Genomic DNA, 19,581 nt, shown 5'->3' with positions numbered 1-19,581 from the left:
TATTAAGCGCTATATAAACTTCATTTATTATTATTATTATTATTATATGGTTTGTGATTGACCTATGGACGACACTATAGTTAAGTAGCCTACAGTATGGTATGTTTAAATGCGATGTTTTTTGGTATACACTGTTACGGTGTGTGCCACGAGAACCTTACTTGAACACCTTCTACAAGTTAACCACATTCCATATTTTGCATATTTTATCAATACAATTGCCATCACTATTCCATTACTATACTTACAGTATGCATGTATGCATTACATCCAAGCAAAATATTGACTATTTGATGTTTGTGCAATGTGCCATAAATCTTTGTGCACCTCTATAAGTCAAAAACAGCCAGAGGATAAGGAGTTGCAAGCGTAATTTTCAGGATGTTGTCATATATACCTACACACAGCAAACACGAGTTCAACATCTATTTTAATATTGAACACAACATCACAACCATTTTCACTTCCTGTTCACTCCAGATCCTCAAGGTCAGAGCCAGAGTCACTGTCGGAATACACATCTGAAAAGATTGGAAGGACGTTCTCCGCTCCAGTCAAAACTTTGAGGTAGCATTGTCTCGCCAAAGCCATCATTTCCCGGACACGATGCAGCTTTTGTTTGGCGATGCTCTGCAGACCTTTCATTCCTTCCACAGTCAAAGCCCACTGTGAATCTTGAACATAAAACCAAGCCAGCATTAGTGACTTTTTTCATCAGTCATTGATGTGTACATTCATGTGATGTAAAATCTAAAATAATACCTGGCATTGTTGTGCTACAAATCAGCTCTTTTAAGGAATCCCCACGAAGTGTTAAGGACCTCCAGTGGCGGTTCATCTCTAACAAAAGGATCTTTTTTTCTTCCCTTAGTCTCCGTTCCGCCATGACACCGTCAAAAACTCTCCTCTTCGTCCTGAGGTCGACAGAGTCTGTGAAGCATTTATGAAAAGACTTTCATTCATATGTATGAACGATCAAAATAAATCTAATATAATCCATAAAAAGTGTGCCACATTTGCTGGAACTATTAAACAGCTGTTGTCCCTACCATTGCCAGGTAGCTGCCATGGCCAAGCTGTCTCTTCAGACAGAATGGTTTCAAAGCACAGAGTTTCTGTGCTCGGAACCATTCCGTTGTACTGCTGAACAGCAGCAGTCAAGATCCCTTTCTCCTCCCTGATCTTCCGGCGTGTCCTTGCGCGACCTTTGTTTGAGTCCTGTTCTTTGTAAAGTCGCTGGGAGCGTCTTTTTACACTCACAACCAGCGTCTCTATCTTCCTGGCCAAGGAAGCAGCAGCGTCTGTTGTGCTGCTGGTTGTTGCTGTAGAGAGGAAAAGGGTGTGTTACACTTTGAGTAACTTAGGGTGCACTCACACTAGGCCATCTGGCCGTTTTCACACCTAACCATGCTCAACTGGCCCCATTGTTCTCTGGCCTGCACTCACACTAGGCCATCTGGCCGTGGCCGTTGGCCGTCGCAACTGTGGCCTGGCCACTGTAGGCTCTTGTACATACGTCATCATGTCGTAACACGTCATCACCAAGCGTCCGCTGCATGGACCATAATAAAGTCTGCCGCCAGTCAGAGTTTTACAATGGACAACAACACACAGAACACAGTTCGAGTACTTTTTCGACTTCTCTATGGGACCAACGTGAACCAACAGTTGAACCGCTTGACGCCATGTTTACCGTTTAATGGGAAAGAAGGCTTGTTGCCTTTATTATGTCCATGGTCGTCGCATGGACTATACGTCATCCAGCTCAGGTTGCGTAGCCGTGCGTGTGCGCGTATCGGCTCATTAGCATCTTTACCTAGGCGGCCCGTACCGTAGCAGCACACCTCTCCCATGTGGCCAAGTTGGCCTGGCCAGACTGGCCACACTCACACTGGCAGATTTCAGCACGGTTAGGTGTGAAAACGGCCACGGCCAGATGGCCTAGTGTGAGTGCACCCTTATGTAACACTGCGATTTGATACAAATTATTTAAATCCTCCAATACCCTGTCTGTAACGAAAACCAACAGAAAACACATTTTACTATTAACCCATGAATTAAAGTAGTACTCTGAACTAGAGTATCAGATTATATCTTGAACGCTCTGTTGAAACTAGTTAGTGAAGAATGTTATAAGACGTGTAATCACTAATTCTGAGACTAAGAAAAAAACACAAATGACTGATTAAGACATAAATGTTCGCTATAAACTCTGAAAAACAACAACTAATAATTTACTCACTTTCTGCCCAATCCTTCACATCCCTGACCCAGTCCTCGAATTGCCCATCGGTCGCTGCCAACTCGGCCTTCATCGACTCCACTTCCATTGTCTTCATGTCGAGAGCTTTTGTGGTCTACAAACAATCAGAGACATTGGAATAATTAAGTAAAAATTAAACTCATAACTACCAAAAATAGCTTAAAAAATATATACATACTTTTAAATATCTGCGGGACAGGTAGGTGGCCAAGTTCTTCATCTTCTGCTCATTCCACCGCATGGCCATGAGTGTCAACATGTCGTTACGCCCTACAACAGAAAATATGATCTTATCACTATTTTGCCTATTTCCTAAACCAAAGTTTATACCTTGTCGCCAACTCACCTGCTTTTGACATGTGCTTTGTCGTAACTGCTATCCTAGAGACGAAGGCATTCACTTGTTCCACCTCCTCCCCAAGTGTTAACCCAGCCCCCTCCAGGAATGCTCCACTCCATTTGATCTGTTTAAAACATATTAAAAGACAAGGCACGTTATAATTTGATAATGTTGACGTGAAGGTTTTCACATAAAAAAATTCTGTCATATGTTGATGATAGCTTACTTCACATTTAAAATCATGGGCTTTTGCATGAAACACCGAGAGGAAGGGCTTCATTTCCAGCAGATGTTGAAACTCGGGGCAGCTTTTGATGATTTTCTGCAGGTATGGCCAGTACTTACAGGCTACATCCATGCAAAAGAATGTAGGACTACTACTGGCCAGCTTTTCCTGGAGAAAAAGGGGATAGGCAAAGATTTCTCCCCTGTACATGTTGAGGGCACAGAGGAGGACTCCATGACGACAAACAGCCAGCTCCAGTCCCTCCTCGTCCAGTTTGCTGGCTGATTTTTGGGACGTCTCTCGAGCCGCCGACCATTCCCCGCCACAAACACCTCTTCCGGAGACCTACAATATAACAATAGATTGATGAAAATGGTTTAGAAACTTACGGTTCATATCAATAATCTTTAATAGGTCAGCATTGTATTCTTGCATATATAAATATAATCTTCAATTACATGTTTTGTTGTGCTGTGAACATGGTTGACAAATCGTGTGACGTCTTCATCCTTTGCTATGAAGACGTCATTGAAAATGGCCTGCTCCTCAGATCTAAATAGAACAAAGGGACAGTTCATGATATCTTGAATTCTAAGGTTAATTTGTAGACATTAAGAGACTTATTTTTTTGTTATTAGAAAAACACTGACATCATGAATATTTGATTGTACCTTGCTGCGTTTTTGAAGCGGTAATGCTTGCGGTTTCCATCCACAGAAACCGCAAGCATATCCGGGCTGCATGCTCGACAGGTGAAGGGCTCCTCCTTGCAGAGGCTGTCCACCTCATATCTCACAGCCTCCCACTCGAAGAAGCTTTTCAAGAAGCTATCGCCTGAGATTTTCCCTGTCTATCACAAAAAGGACTTCTTGAACTAATGATATTTAAAAATAAAAATAGAAGGACACGGCATATCTATTCACAATATAAATTGGTCAAAAACAACAAATAACTTCAATACTCACACGCCCAAAGCGGACAGTTCGCTGATCGAGCATTTTTAAAAATGCCTGACAGGACAGTCCAGGTGCAGCCATTTTCAATTCTTCAAATGAGAAGAAAACATCTGTTTCATAGATTGTGGCAAAGTGAAGTGTAGCTGGCCAGTAGTCACACCTAAGAACTTCCTCAACTCCAGCAGTCCAAGTGGCTTTGCATGCACTGCAAGCCAACTCTGGCATGCTGAGCTCATGTCGTCCTTGAAAAAAACAAAAAACATTGTTATGTACATTTTCACACACTTAATTATCGAATAGTCTTTCTTAAGAGTATGTTGTGCATTTCTCAATACAAAACAAAACAATGTGATGTTCAGCACATCCATATGAGGCTGGGAGCTGGGCAGGACAAAAATACACATGCATCTAAAAACAAATATCATGGAAAACACCAAGCCTTGTTATGTTTTAATTTAGATGAGTACACCAAGGAGATGAGGATCAAAAATGTAGTACCTCAAAATAGTAGATTTCATAAGACCAGTCAGAAGAAGGAGTTATCATACAGAACTGTCAAAGTTATGTAACGTACTGTATGTATATTCTACATTCATTACGTGTAATGAAACTGGAATCACAGAAAAGAAAACTATGACAAACATTTTTTATAAACATTTAGTTGTTGCGTCGACATCACTGTCTAAATGCATTACTCAATACTCATGTTAAGATATCATACAAAGCTATTACAAACATTTGGGAGTTTGTGAGATGGGATAGATATTATTAAAAACAAACTTTTCAAAGAGGACAAATGTTCTTCACATTCTTACCATTCATTGTGATCACAGCCACAGATTTTCCTGGTTTGATCCTTAATGAGTCTGTTGGACAACCACAGATTTTTTCAGGGATCTCCACAGGTACATAACGCACTGAAAAAAGAAAATGTGGATTAATAATCATTTTTCTTGACTTGGTTATACACCATTGTAAAGTGACGGATATCTGACAAAAAATAGAATGAACTTTACGGTAGAAAATTAAGAAGACTTGAAGAATATGAAGCACACTGCTGATAAGTATTAAAGTTAACACGAAGAAGCTAAATGTTCAGTCAAGCTAGAAAATATATTTTGTACACAAACCAGAACTTACCACAGGGGATAAGGGCCCTATTCAACACATACGTTGTTGGGGGCAATGGCTGGAAGAATCCCGCAGTACTGCCATCTCTGTTGTGGAGGGGGTGTCTGGTGTGCATGCTGACATCACAGTCGGCACAGAAGAAGGGGCGTGGACGGCAATCACGGCAACGGACAACAGCGGAATTGCTCGTACACTGTTGGCACATGTGGGCTTCCACATTTTCTCGTGCAACTGCAGTGTTAACCAGCTGTGGTCTTGCTGCCCTCCAGCTTTCTGAAAAGATCGTTTTTCTGGTGCTCCAGTTGGATGAAGCCACAAGAGGTCTTGGGGTTGGTGCTTCCATCTCATCTCCTGTGGCATCACACAAAGACAGCTGGAGGTCTTGTAAAAACCCCTCTGTTCAAATGGTAAAAAAAAAAAATCAAAACACTAATATTTGTTTATTTAACAGTGTACTGTATGTAGTGGCTGTTAAAGGCATAACATTTTTTCATAATTTTGATAATAAGAATTTCAAATACAAAGGATTGCATACACTGCATATACAACCAAAAAATATCTTAACACAATGCTTTGGGCAATTGGAAGCAACGTAAGGTACATACCAATAGCCTCTGGAGCAAAGACCACCTCAGAGCTAGTGTCAGGAACATCAACAGGAGGATTAGACTTCTGACTGCAGCTAGCTGTACCAGAATAAAAAACAAAGAATTATTCACAGCATTAAAATGGTCTACTTGTCCCAACGCTACTTGCACATGATAGTCGGTTATCAGTTATCAGTGATATCAGCGCACAGATTTAAAAGAAAACACAGACCCCAGCCACGGTCTGTTCCCCCTTCTGACCAAACCCAAATTGTATAAGCCTGTGTAGTCTAGTATGACAATTGCGATAATCTACATAATGTTGTTACTTGAAGAAAAATAAGACAAAATAAATAAATTCACTTTGCAAATCAGTTATCTTAATATTGCTTCTGGTTTGTTAGTCATGGTGTAAAACATTAAAAGCTTTATGTTTTCCTTGATTTGGTATAAACTAAATATATGTATAGATATATATTATTTTTTTTGTATGCAAAAAACAATACTGACCCTGGTTAGACTGACTCCGCCTTGAGTGTGGTACTCGGATTACGTTGCCATCGCTATCCCTCTTCTTCCACTTAACCTTTGGCAGAGGTGCAGTAGCTTGCTCTTTCTGGAGCCCACCCACCGAGTCATCCACCTCTTGCAAGTCCAGCTTATGAACCAGGTCATCAGAACTCTGGAGCAGATCCTCAAGCTCTGAATCGCTCATGATGAAGACCCACAGACAGATAGACAGGCAACAGAAAGATGAACAAATAAGACAAACACAAAGATAAGCACAGTGACAGTGAGAGACAACGGCTAACAGGTAAAACACATCAAGGACAAGTAAACAAGAAAAGACGTGGCTCTAAAAAGTGCCTTTGGGTGGTTCTGTTTGCAATAAACTAGAAGAGGGTTGGTAGGATGACAAATTTGCAGGATCTGTTGAGAAAAGAGAGGGCAGAATTGGGAACTCAAACTTGATTGAGATACAGAACAGATTGACAAATAAAAGGTAGCATTTCATTTGAAGGGATATGTAGGCTACGCCCACAGATCAGAGAACTTCTGGTGGTAGCATATGACTTATAATACTTATAATTTAATCTAATATTCTGGAAACAAAGTTTAAAGCCTATTTTTTGTGATTTTCCAAACAGAACCGTATTTATTTCAAATATTTTATTCTGCATACATGTTGCTTATGTAAAGAGACTATAATCATTATATGTATACTCTCTCTGATCAACAACGGTATGTATACATGTTGTAGGAGTGGACAATAGTGTGGTAGACTCTTGAATAGGCTGTCTAAATGCTTTAGGTCGATCAAAGCACATCTCAGTCATTGATGCAAGGTAGCCATCACACACCACATTAAAGATTACATCGTGACCTGATTTAAACATTTAGGAAACATGTTTCTTGTTCATAGCAACGGTCAATATCGTTTATGCAAGGCTCTTCAAATAAAATTACACTAAAATAAAGTTTACATTTAAAGACTTAGCCTTTTTCATCCTGTAGCCCTACTAGCTGGCTGTAGGGCTCGGATAGGCTACTAGCTGGCTAAAATACATCTGTGCACATTTATGACGGTGTAGTGTCTTAAATAAATCTGTCAAATTAAATTGCTACTGTACAGCTCTAAATGGGCTACCCACTACATTTGGGCTGATATTATACATTTTTGTGGCGTAGTTTTAGTCCTACTTCTTATTTTTAGTCTCTTAACCATTCAATGCGCGCTCTTACCTTGGGTAAAGCGAAAACTGCAACTTCCGCCAAGGACGACGCTCGGAAGTTCCGGCACAGATGTACGTAACATTGGCTTGTGTAAATAACAAGGATACAATGCTGTGTTAAGGGCAAGAAACGTCACAGATATTTTTTTTAAATCATCGTTAGGGTAAAAACCTAAAAAAACGGACATTACACTACTACCGGGACAGGTCCTCTGACTTCCAATGGGACAGGTGCCCACGGCGTCTTTCAGCCCGTCCCTAGCAACCTGACGTCATTGAAACATCTGTCCAGCCATAAACATCGTTCTTATATCTATCAAGTAGGACAGATAGCGTCTATTAGAGCCGATGTCGGGTTAATACATGAGTGACCGGAGCAGATGCTCACAGGAAATCCCAAGAAAGAAGACGCCATAATGTTGTTCAATAGGAGAACATTATTATAAGGTTACATAAATATCTTATTACACGGGTCTTTTCAATGCCGTGGAACGCTCGGTTCACCCTTCACAACTTCCGGCGTGAATTATATTTGATAATTCATCGTTGCCAAGTATAATTGACCGCTGTCAAGGTAAACGAAGGATTTGTTTGGATACTACGAATGCTGGTAACAAATTAATAGTAAAAAGACACACCATGTGAAGTTAGTATTTCGTTTAGGCAAGTATCCGTGTAATGAGCGTCGCCGGTCATTATCTAAAATAAGCCGTTATCGCCTGAAGGCAATAATTGTTCTATACATTATCCCTTACATAACCAGCAAAGACAATGGTTTTATACCCATGATTTAAACGGCTTGCGAGCTGCTGGTTTCAGCGTCCGTAGCAACCATCATAGCAACCATGTTGTAATCATTATGTGGAGACGACTGAAATATTCTTCGCCATAACTATCAAACAAAACATCCTTCATATTCGCACATTCGTAAAATGCACATTTCTCGCTAAAAAATGTTTACATAAACACTTTTAATGGCGTAACTATGCTAAAATACCATATTTTCCGATGAAGCATCTACCCTTTTTTCCATCGCGGTTTGCCTACAGAGCAGCGCACCTGCATTTAATATATCCGTGAATTATCACATATCTCAGAATCAAAGGTGAAAGTAGAAACGGGTGGCCAAACGCTGTCATATTATCACAGACAATTTTAAGTAGAAACGGGTGGCCAAAAGCTGTCATATTCTTAGTTATCACAGACAATTTTTAACAATAAATGTTCTGTACGGAGCTCCTTAAGGGACAATAGGGAGAAAGCTCCCGGACAGAACCTTAGATGGAAGTCGTGCTTAGTGACAAATCACGACAAATACTTCCAATTGATATGCATGAGTTTGAAAATTGTGCTTTTTGACACGAACATTTAGAAAATACGTGTACCTGATCACGTTTCAATAGATTAAATAACGTGACAGTGTCACCTATTTTCGTGAGCCCGGGATGCCTGTACGCCGGCCATTATCGCCCGATGAAATATTCTTCGTCATATCTATCAAACCAAACATCCTTCACATTCGCCGAACGACGATTATGAAAGTAAAAGGCACATTTCTCGGTAAAAATGTTTACATAAACACTTTTAATGGTGTAACTATTCTAAAATATCATATTTTCCACCCAGGATAAAAAGTATGTCCGCCATTTTCACAGAAGAATATCCTAAAAAACTATCCAATAGGAAAGATGCTCACATCGTCTATTAGAGACGTAGTGAGGCACCCCCCATTCCGTATGCAGAAGACGCCGAAGGGTACCTTTAACGTCACAGAGCGAATAAAAAGGGTCCCTTTCACGTCAGTCACCGACGCTAAAGGGCCTTTGCCAACAGTCGGTATTTGACGTTCTCGGAGTGAGACTGTGTTGGTTTCCATGAACACTGGATACGTAGCATTTCAACGTAAAATAGCGTGTTATACCTACAGTATCCACGCGTGCCGCTGTGGAGGCGGGTTTCGGGGTTTGGGTTTCACGGGTTTCGCGGCAAATTGTGGACGCGATTGTTGAGGGGGGGGGGGGGGAGGTAGACTGTTGTTGATCGGGGAGGGGGGGGGGGGAGACACGTTTGTTGAGGGGGGGGGGGGACACGTTAGTTGAGGGGGGGGGGGCGGAGACACGTTTGTTGAGGGGGGGGTGGGGGGTCACGTTTGCAGGGGGGGGAACACGTTTGTCGAGGGGGGGGGGGGCACGTTTGTTGAGGGGGGGGACACGCTCGACAACGAGAGTTGGTTTTTATTGAACGAGACTTCAACACGGAACACCTGCACGAAACAATGGTCACGTCACTCTCGGTGACGGTGTCGACAACAATGAACACACGAACAATGAACATGTTAATAGAACAACACACAACCACATAACATCCCGAACCCATTGAACCCATTTAATCCTAACAACAAAACAAGTTAACAAAAGCCCCTTTTGTCAACTGACAACCCCAATTCCCAGAATCCCCCGCGGCTCCGGAACACGGCGTCCACAGCCGTGGTCGCCACAATATATATATTTTTTCATTTTACATTCCCCTCTCTGCCTTGGAGCAAAGCCTTACCCCGAAAACGTTTTCTTCTCCATTCGAAATGAATGGGGGAAATGCACCAACAGGGGGCCAGACGTTCTCCTAGCATTTGGTGAAATTACGTAGCCTATATTAATCTTTATTATCTAAATGGGAAATGCAATATTTTAGGACAGATACACCATTAAACGCGTTTCTAATGACATTTCTAGCGAGAAATGTAAATTTTCCTTACATAATCTTCAGTCAGTGAATGTGTATGATCTTTATTAATCTTTATTATCTGAATGGGAAATGCAATATTTTAGGACCGATTCACCGTAAAACGTGTTTCTAATAACATTTCTAACGAGAAATATACTTTTTACTTGCATAATCTCCAGTCAGTGATTGTGTCTGATCTTTAGTTTTATAGTTATTAGGAAGATTTTATCGGCTCGCTCGCATGTTTCAACGACGTCAGGTTGTTAGGGACGCTGCTTTCGCTAAACTAGCAGCTGACGTGTTTCCTGCGTTTGTGTTATTAAACCATTACTTTATGTAACTTTTAATGATATCATCTTGTTAGAAACACGTATATCTGAGAGCCAACCCAGTCGCCAAAAGCATACGTTGACAGTGTACGTTTCGTGAACACTGGATTACGTTGCATTTCAACATAAAATAGCGTGTTATACACACACACACACACGCACGCACGCACGCACACGCACGCACAGACACACACAGACTGTTAGGGGGTACGGAACGTGGAGACCCAAGCGCAGACACAGGCAGAGACGAGGTAAAGGGAACGGGGTTTATTGGAATGTAGAAGCGTCAGACAGGCGGGGAGTCAGGAACCAGAAGCAGCGTCAGAACAGGCGGGGAGTCGGGAACCAGAAGGAGCGTCAGAACAGGCGGGGGATCAGGAACCAGGAGGAGTGTCGGAACAGGCGGGGAATCAGGAACCAGAAGGAGAGTCCGACAGGCAGGGGTTCGATAACGAGCAAGCAGGACGAAGGCAGGCGGGTAGTCAGGCAGGCAGGAGTTCGGTAATGGGCAAGCAGGGCGATGGCAGGCGGGTAGTCAGGCAAGCAGGAGTTCGGCGACCGGAGAGTATGTGCAGGAGTAACGACGAACTGGCGCCGACTGGCAGGAGATCTCCGACTGAAGAAGGAACAGGTGATGAGCTGACAGCACACAGGTGTGGAAGGAGAAGAACCACCGGCGCCAAGTGGCCACTAAGTGGAGGTAGTGGACCGCGTAGCAGGACGCTGCGTGACAGTACCCCCCCCTCTACGGACGCCTCTCGGCGGACGCTCAACACCAGCAGGATGATCTCGGTGGAAGTCCCGGACGAGCGAGGCATCCAGGATACTCTTCCGGGGAACCCAAGAGCGCTCCTCGGGACCGTACCCCTCCCAGTCGACGAGGTACTGATGCCCCCGCCCGCGGCGCTGAACCTCCAGGAGGCGACGGACCGTCCACGCCGGATGGTTGTCAATAACCCGGGGTGGAGGTGGGGGCGGGGCAGGAGGAGACAACGGGCTGGAGGAGACGGGCTTGACCTGGGACACATGGAAGGTCGGATGTATACGGAGGGATGGGGGAAGCCGGAGACGAACGGCACAGGGGTTGATGATAGCCTCAATCTCAAAAGGTCCAATGAACCGGGGGGAGATTTTAGGAGAGATTCCCTTCAAGGGAAGATCCTTCGCACGGAACCAAACCCTCTGTCCGGGAGCGTACTGGGGTGCAGGTAGGCGGCGCCTATTGGCCTGTAGTTGGGAGCGGGAGGATGCGCGGACCAGCGCAGCGCGTGTACGCTTCCAAGTACGCCGGCACCTGCGCATGTGGGCCTGGACAGACGGGACTGAAATCTCCTCCTCCAGCTCGGGGAACAGGGTTGGTTGCAGTGTTGTTTTCGTCAGGCAAGACGAAAACGAAAATGACGTCAGACCCCTTTTTTCCATGACGAAAATGAGACTAAGACGAACGTCACCAAAGCCATATAAAGACTAAAATGTGACGAAAAATGTAGACATTTTCGTCAGACGAGAACTAGACGAGACTAAATTGTTAGTGAGTGGAAGAACAAAGTTTCAAAACATGCTTTTTTCCCGCCAACTATAATATGCGTGCAATGTCAATCAAGAGCTCAGACATCAGAAATGGAGCCAGCTGCTTGTCCTAACAGTCACGCCCCCATCACACACTAAAAGCCTCGCTCGCGCGCAGCTGCGCCTGCACGCACACGGCACACACACACTCATACACTACAGAGAGAGGCTGGTGGACGAGGCACACACACACTCATACACTACAGAGAGAGGCTGGTGGACGAGTGTGCTTCATTATGATAAATGTATTGGCCTATTAAATAAATACACGCATCTTATGTATATTTGATTTTTGACTAAAACCTTTTGAGTTTTCGTCTGACTAAAACTAGACTAAAACCTTTGGAGTTTTCGTCGGACTAAAACTAGACTAAAACCTTTTGAGTTTTCGTCAGACTAAAACTAGACTAAAACTTTCAAAGATAGAAATGACTAAAATGGGACTAAAACTAAGAAGCATTTCGTCAAAAAGACTAAGACTAAAACTAAATCTAAAATGCCTGCCAAAAACAACACTGGTTGGTTGATAACCAAGCGAGGCCATGAACGGGGATAAACCGGAGGACGCGTTGACCAGCGTGTTGTGGGCGTACTCGACGCAGGGGAGCTGAGAGTTCCAGGATGAGGGGTTGGCGTGAGAGATACAGCGGAGAGCTGCCTCCATCTCCTGGTTGACCCGCTCTGACTGTCCGTTGGACTGGGGGTGGAATCCGGAGGAATTCCACCCCCAGCGCAGCACAAAACGCGCGCCACACCTGAGAGGTGAACTGAGGACCCCTGTCCGAGACGATGTCCACCGGAATGCCGTGAAGGCGGAAAACGTGCTGGACCAGGAGGTCCGCCGTCTCCCTTGAAGAGGGGAGCTTGGGGAGCGCGATGAAGTGTGCGCCCTTGGAGAAGCGGTCTATCACAGTGAGGATGGTGGTGTTACCCTCGGACGTGGGCAGACCGGTGACGAAGTCCAGGGCGATGTGAGACCACGGTCGACTAGGAATGGGTAGAGGTCGCAGCAGACCGGAGCGGGAACGAGTAGACGTCTTATTCCGGGCGCAGGTTGCGCATGCTGCAATGAACGCGCGGACGTCCGGATCCATGGACGACCACCAAAAACGCCGGCGTATGAAGTCCAGTGTGCGGGTGATTCCTGGGTGACAGGTAAGCCTGGAGGAGTGAGCCCAGAGCAGAACCCTGGACCGTACGGCGTCTGGAACGAACAAGCGATTCGGAGGGCCGGTACCGGGGTCTGGCTGCTGACTCTGTGCCCGGCGCACCGCAGACTCAATCTCCCAGGTAAGTGTAGCGATCAGACAAGCGGGGGGCAGGATGTTCTCGGGGTCAGAACAGCGATCCTCGGGGGAGTGCAGGCGGGACAGGGCATCCGGCTTCCCATTCTGGGAACCGGGGCGGTAGGTGAGGGAGAAATTGAATCGCCCAAAGAACAAGGCCCACCTGGCCTGCCGGGAATTCAGTCTCTTGGCCGACTGAATGTACGCCAAGTTACGGTGGTCGGTTCAAACAATAAAGGGCTGGTCTGCGCCCTCCAGCCAATGCCGCCACTCCTCCAACGCGAGCTTGACGGCCAGAAGCTCGTGGTTCCCGACATCATAGTTCCTCTCTGACGGGGACAGCCGGCGGGAGAAGAAGGCGCAGGGGTGGAGCTTGTGGTCAGAGGCTGAACGCTGGGAGAGGACCACGCCCACTCCGGTGTCAGAAGCGTCGGCCTCCAGCACAAACTGAAGAGCGGGATCAGGCTGCACCAGGATGGGCGCAGAAACGAAGCGGAGCTTGAGGCTCCGAAATGCAGTCTCAGCTTCCGGAGACCACGAAAAGGGGATCTTTATGGAGGTCAAGGCCGTGAGTGGTGCCGCGACTTGACTATAGCCTCGTATGAACCGACGATAAAAGTTGGCGAATCCCAAGAACTGCTGCAATCTCTTGCGGGTTGGGGGGGAGGGCCACTCGGCCACCGCAGAGACCTTGGAGGGGTCCATGCTGATTTGGCCCTGACCGATTATATATCCCAGGAAGGAGACGGATGGCACGTGGAAGACGCACTTCTCCGCCTTGACATATAGACGGTTCTCCAGCAATCGCTGTAGGAAGTGCTGGACGTGGACCCGGTGCTCCTCCACAGATCTCGAGAAGATCAAGATGTCGTCGATGTACACGAACACGGAGCGGTTCAGCATGTCCCGGAGGACATCGTTGACTAGGGACTGAAAAACAGCGGGGGCGTTGGAAAGACCGAAGGGCATGACCAGGTACTCGAAGTGACCCAAAGGAGTGTTGAACGCGGTCTTCCACTCATCTCCCTCCCGGATGCGAACCAAATGGTAAGCGTTGCGAAGATCTAGCTTAGTGAAGACCATGGCTCCGTGGAGGGGGACGAAGGCGGAACTAATGAGGGGCAAGGGATACTTGTTCTTCACCGTGATGTTATTCAACCCCCGGTAGTCGATGCAGGGACGAAGTGTGCCATCCTTCTTCCCCACAAAGAAGAACCCTGCTCCAACCGGTGAAGAGGATGGGCGGATGATCCCAGCAGAGAGAGATTCCCCAATGTACTTCTCCATCGACTCACGCTCGGGCCGAGAGAGATTGAACAGACGACTCCCTGGGAGGGGAGACCCGGAAAGGAGGTCGATGGAGCAGTCATAAGGGCGGTGGGGGGGCAGGGACAAGGCGTGGAACTTGCTAAACACCTCCCCGAGGTCGTGGTATTCCACCGGAACAGGGAATAGGTTAGGAGGCGTGGGGGCCGGCTCGAGCTCTGGTGCTCGAGGTGACTGAGTGGACCGTAAACACTGGGACAGGCAGTGGGTACTCCAGGACATCACGCGACCGGTTCCCCAATCAATCCGGGGGTTGTGAGTCTTCAGCCAGGGGTAACCCAAAACGACCGGGGAGAAGGGGCTGGTAATCAGCATAAAGGAAATGGACTCGTGGTGATTCCCGGAAACGAGTAGGTCTACCGGAACGGTACGGTGCTCCACCCGCGTGAGTGTCCTCCCGTCTAGTGCCTGGGTCTCGATGGGGGAATCCAGCGGAACCGTGTCGATCTTCCATCGCAGGACCAACTCCCGATCAATGAAACTCTCGTCGGCCCCGGAGTCCAGGAGGATAGAGAGCGGGAGGGCCTGATCCTGCCACAGGAGGACAGCCTCCAGGAGGGGACGGGAGACCGAGGGGTTACGGGAGCGGCTCGCCAGGATCCCTCGGCTTACTGGCAAGCCCGATCTTTTCCCGAAAGCGAGGGACAGCCAGACCGGAGGTGGCCCGAAAGACCACAGTAGAGGCAGGAACCGGAGCGCATACGGCGTTCCCTCTCCGCGGGGGAGAGATTCGTGCGTCCGATCTGCATAGGCTCGGGGGAGTGTCCCCGCTCGCGGCGAGGTGGAGCGGAGAACGAAGCGGAAGGCCGAGGTGTTGCAGGATGCTCGGACCTGTGCGAGACTGGGCGTGAACCTCTCTCCCTGCGGCGTTCGCTCAACCGATTGTCGAACCGAATAGAGAGGGCGATCAGCTCGTCCAGATCCGTGGATTCCTACCGGGAAGTAAGCTGGTCCTTGATGTCATCAGATAGAGCGTTTAGGAAAACCCCCTGCAGGGCTTCCCCGTTCCAGCCGCTCTCAGCCGCCAGGGTGCGGAACTCCACAGCGAAGGAGGCGACGCTGCGGGATCCCTGGCGGAGATGCAGAAGGCGCTGAGACGCCTGCTATCCCCGGACCGGGTGATCGAAAACCATCCGCATCTCCGCGGTAAAGGCGGAATAGTCTCTACAAACCGCGGAACCACGTTCCCACACGGCAGTAGCCCAAGCGAGCGCCTTGCCTCGCAGGGAACCGATGAGGTAGGCGATCCGTGACCTGTCGGTGGGGTAGGTCAGAGGCTGTAGTTCGAAGACCAACGAACACTGGAGAAGGAAGGACCGGCAGGATCCCAGGTCGCCCTCATAGCGTTCTGGGGCAGGAATGTACGGCTCCCGGGACGAAGCCGAGGGACCCGGAACATCGACGGATGGATCAGGCGAGACGGCGCGCTGTGACTGTGCAGGACTTGGTCGTGCTGACCCAGGAGAGTTCCTTGACGGGAGATCCTCTGGCGGAGTAACTCTGCGTCCGCTGGGTCCATGTTTAGGCCAGTTCGTACTGTTAGGGGGTACGGAACGTGGAGACCCAAGCGCAGACACAGGCAGAGACGAGGTAAAGGGAACGGGGTTTATTGGAATGTAGAAGCGTCAGACAGGCGGGGAGTCAGGAACCAGAAGCAGCGTCAGAACAGGCGGGGAGTCGGGAACCAGATGGAGCGTCAGAACAGGCGGGGGATCAGGAACCAGGAGGAGCGTCGGAACAGGCGGGGAATCAGGAACCAGAAGGAGAGTCCGACAGGCAGGGGTTCGATAACGAGCAAGCAGGACGAAGGCAGGCGGGTAGTAAGGCAGGCAGGAGTTCGGTAATGGGCAAGCAGGGCGATGGCAGGCGGGTAGTCAGGCAAGCAGGAGTTCGGCGACCGGAGAGTATGTGCAGGAGTAACGACGAACTGGGGCCGACTGGCAGGAGATCTCCGACTGAAGAAGGAACTGGTGATGAGCTGACAGCACACAGGTGTGGAAGGAGAAGAACCACCGGCGCCAAGTGGCCACTAGGTGGAGGTAGTGGACCGCGTAGCAGGACGCTGCGTGACAGTACACACAGACACACACACACACATACACACACACACACACACACACGCACACGGTGCATTTCGCTGCTAAAACAACAACAAAAAAATATTCCCTCAAATATTACTTTCAAAACATTGGCCAAAATGGCCAATAATATCATATTTATTTGGGATGCTTCTAGGACATTTTGGGTGGATTTTGAACGGTATGTGGGCAGCACGTTTTTTGCAGGACCTGGCAACCCTGCGCTGTTGCCCGAGGTGCTGAAATGCACCGGAACAGCTCCGTGCTCCAAAGAACGAAATGTAAACCAATGCATTCTGAATGGGAGTGTTTCTCAGATTTTTCCATGCTTCACAGAACGAAATGTATACCCATGCAAATAAAGACTTCATGGTCATAATAATTTAAATATCATTAATCTCCTGAGTGTGTTGGGTGGTATTCTATTTTTTTCAACGGGGCTGCATCCAGTCACTTGACCGTCATGGTTGCTATGGTTGTTGCTATCGACCGCCCCCTCTAATCCTTACATGGCTCTAAAAACCACGCGGCAAAGGAGCTGCCGTATATTGTGTTGTTTTTGTCGTAAACTGGGGTCCAACGGGTAAAAAATAGACAGATATTCCGAGGTATCCTTAAAAGGCAGCTTGGATGTTTTTATTTTCTGCAGTTTAGACTTCTTCTATAACCTATTTTTTAAAGCAAAACACCAAGCTCATTGATTTAACGAGGCAGGGTTATTTGAAACAATTTATTAAATAAATATTTGTGAGAGGTCATTCCTTCTCCTGAGTTTGCTTCCTATTTATGTCTAGTGTACAACCCTACTGTCCACAAGCATCACCCCCCCCTCCCCATATGGATTTGGAGAATTGTTGCCACGTCCCAGTGGTGGAGGTATCATTTATATGAAAGAGGATATTCAATTATACTACAATGATCAATTAGGAGGCTGAAGCCCTTAAGGAAGTGATGCAATAGGTGACTGAGTCAACAACATTTAAGTAAGCTGGGGTCTCTTATATATCAAAGGGGTCTCAAAGGACGCATACGCTTCAACCTGTGACTCCAGCCCTACAGGAAATGACTCAGCAAGTGCTCCATCTCGTTGCACCTCACCCAGCGGCTCGCTTGCAAGATTTTGGCCTGAAGTTCTTCCCAGACCTACACCCTAACAGTCCAACATGCATATCTGAGAATCAGGCCTCTCTTCATTAATGACAAAAAGTTATGAGAGAAATACACATTAACTTTTTGTTATCTCATAAGCGGCGTGGTGCCGGCTCCTTTTGACCTTTTGACCCCAGACTTCAAAGACGTGGCCACAGGCCAGCTGTGTCTACACACATTAAGCCACAAATGTACACCTCCATCCCGCAAAAAATGGGGCCTAGAAACTAACCTCTGTCTTATGTACATTGACTGTACTGTTGAAGGTCACGCCCCTTTTCTGGCCTTTTTTGAGATAGCTAGGGATGCTAAAATGTTTACACACATTTCCCGGGGCCCCGAGAACGACATATCCAAGATTTGTAGTTCTAGCCCATAGAGAAAAAAAGTTTTCCCAAATGGACTGTCATTTGGACAAAGCCCCTCAGAAGTGTTGCCGGCAAGACCTAATGGTTCAGAATGTGGTGGAAAAACAGTTTTTGAGATAGGAAGGTCCTACCGCCCTGAAATTTGAATACCATATTCTAGGGCCTAACTGGGACCCCCGCACCGAAACTTGGCCCGGTCGGACCCCGAGGGCAGGAAGGGGGGGCCCTTCCTGCCCGAAACTTGGCCCAGTCGGACCCCGAGTGCAGGAAGGGGGGGCCTGGACTTTCATAATCTTCGCTCGGTGAATGTAAAGGATGTTTGGTCGGATGTTATGACGAAGAATCATAATGTGAATGGGAATATTCTATAAATGTCTTGATATCATCTTTCGTCTCAACACTTCTGCTGCAGCCGCTTAAAGTCTCACTCCGAGAACCTTAAAATATGAATCAATCCATTAGAAGTATGAAAATATCTTCCCGGTCGCGTAACGGGGCAAACAAGGTGTCCTTTGACATCTACGTTTCGAGGCGATTGCAACAGTGCCGCATATGATCATATTTTAATATGTTTCGGGGTAGTAATTAGCTGTCGATTTTGGAGGCCTTTATCAATAATGACGAGCTATAGATTTGCTTCCCGATGGAGATTTTTGACAAATTACATGTTAATTAGCATCTACACGTTAAGATGAGTCCAATGAGATCAAGCTCGCCCTCTTGCTACACCGAGATCATGCCCTAGACCTAGGTGTACCATGTAAATGCTAAATAACATGTAATTTGTCACAAATTTCTATCGGGAAGCAAATCAATAGCTGCTCATTATTGATTAAGGCCTCCAATTTCGACAGCTAATTAAACATGATAGAATCACTTTTTGACCAACAATGTGTTTTTGACCTTACATTGTTGATTTTGCTCAAAACTGCTGTATTCCACTTCCAAATGGTGGAGTATGGGCCTATAACCATTTGGTAAGCTTAGTAACACGTTTGCATTGAAATTGACAGAAATATCAACATTTCTTCTTTTTATGCGTGCAAAAGGGTTTTCAGAGCGAGAGAATCACTTTTTGACCAACAATGTGTTTTTGACTTGTTTTTCTGAAATTAACAGAAATATCAACATTTCTGTTTTTTATGCATGCAAAATGCTTTTCAGAGCGATATAATCACTTTTTGACCAACAATGTGTTTTTGACCTTACATTGTTGATTTTGCTCAAAACTAATGTATTCCACTTGGCCCCATAACCCTTTGGTAAGCTTAGTAACACGTTTGCATTGAAATTGACAGAAATATCAAAATTTCTTGTTTTTTTTGTGCAAAATGCTTTTCAGAGCGAGAGAATCATTTTTTTGAACAACAATTTGTTTTTGACCTTACATTGTTGATTTTGCTCAAATGAATGTATTCCACTTCCAAATGGTTTAGTATGGCCCAATAACCCTTTGGTAAGCTTAGTAACACGTTTGCATTGAAATTGACAGAGATATCAACATTTCTTGTTTTTA

The 19,581-nt window shown here is 46.4% G+C and overlaps 1 protein-coding gene across 1 annotated transcript; it reads right to left on the bottom strand.

The window, feature by feature from the left end:
• Positions 1 to 218: 218 nt before the first annotated feature.
• LOC132457114 (uncharacterized) lies at positions 219 to 7,218 on the bottom strand. Its single transcript, XM_060051137.1, has 14 exons — positions 6,014 to 7,218; positions 5,522 to 5,602; positions 4,926 to 5,312; positions 4,601 to 4,702; positions 3,795 to 4,027; positions 3,501 to 3,679; positions 3,288 to 3,381; positions 2,830 to 3,174; positions 2,610 to 2,727; positions 2,442 to 2,533; positions 2,243 to 2,357; positions 1,050 to 1,322; positions 763 to 930; positions 219 to 674 (listed from the first exon to the last, which is right to left on the bottom strand). The coding sequence occupies exons 1-14, from the start codon at positions 6,216 to 6,218 to the stop codon at positions 472 to 474; spliced, it is 2,595 nt and encodes an 864-aa protein (XP_059907120.1). The 5' UTR covers positions 6,219 to 7,218; the 3' UTR covers positions 219 to 471.
• Between the last annotated feature and the right edge of the window lie 12,363 nt (positions 7,219 to 19,581).

This window comes from Gadus macrocephalus, chromosome 5 (assembly GCF_031168955.1).
Source record: "Gadus macrocephalus chromosome 5, ASM3116895v1".
NCBI classification, from domain to species: Eukaryota; Metazoa; Chordata; class Actinopteri; order Gadiformes; family Gadidae; genus Gadus; species Gadus macrocephalus.
The sequence above is the reverse complement of the archived record's forward strand: the minus strand, read 5'-3'. Positions and strand labels throughout refer to the sequence as shown.

Bases quoted from the DNA above. Each gene is read 5' to 3' on its own strand.
- LOC132457114 (XM_060051137.1), bottom strand. From the start codon at position 6,218: ATGAGCGATTCAGAGCTTGAGGATCTGCTCCAGAGTTCTGATGACCTG. The intron at 4,703-4,925 runs GTAAGTTCTGGT...TTCTTTTTTCAG, and splicing joins TAGGGCCCTTATCCCCTGTG to TGCGTTATGTACCTGTGGAG. The intron at 3,382-3,500 runs GTACAATCAAAT...TGTTCTATTTAG, and splicing joins CGCTTCAAAAACGCAGCAAG to ATCTGAGGAGCAGGCCATTT.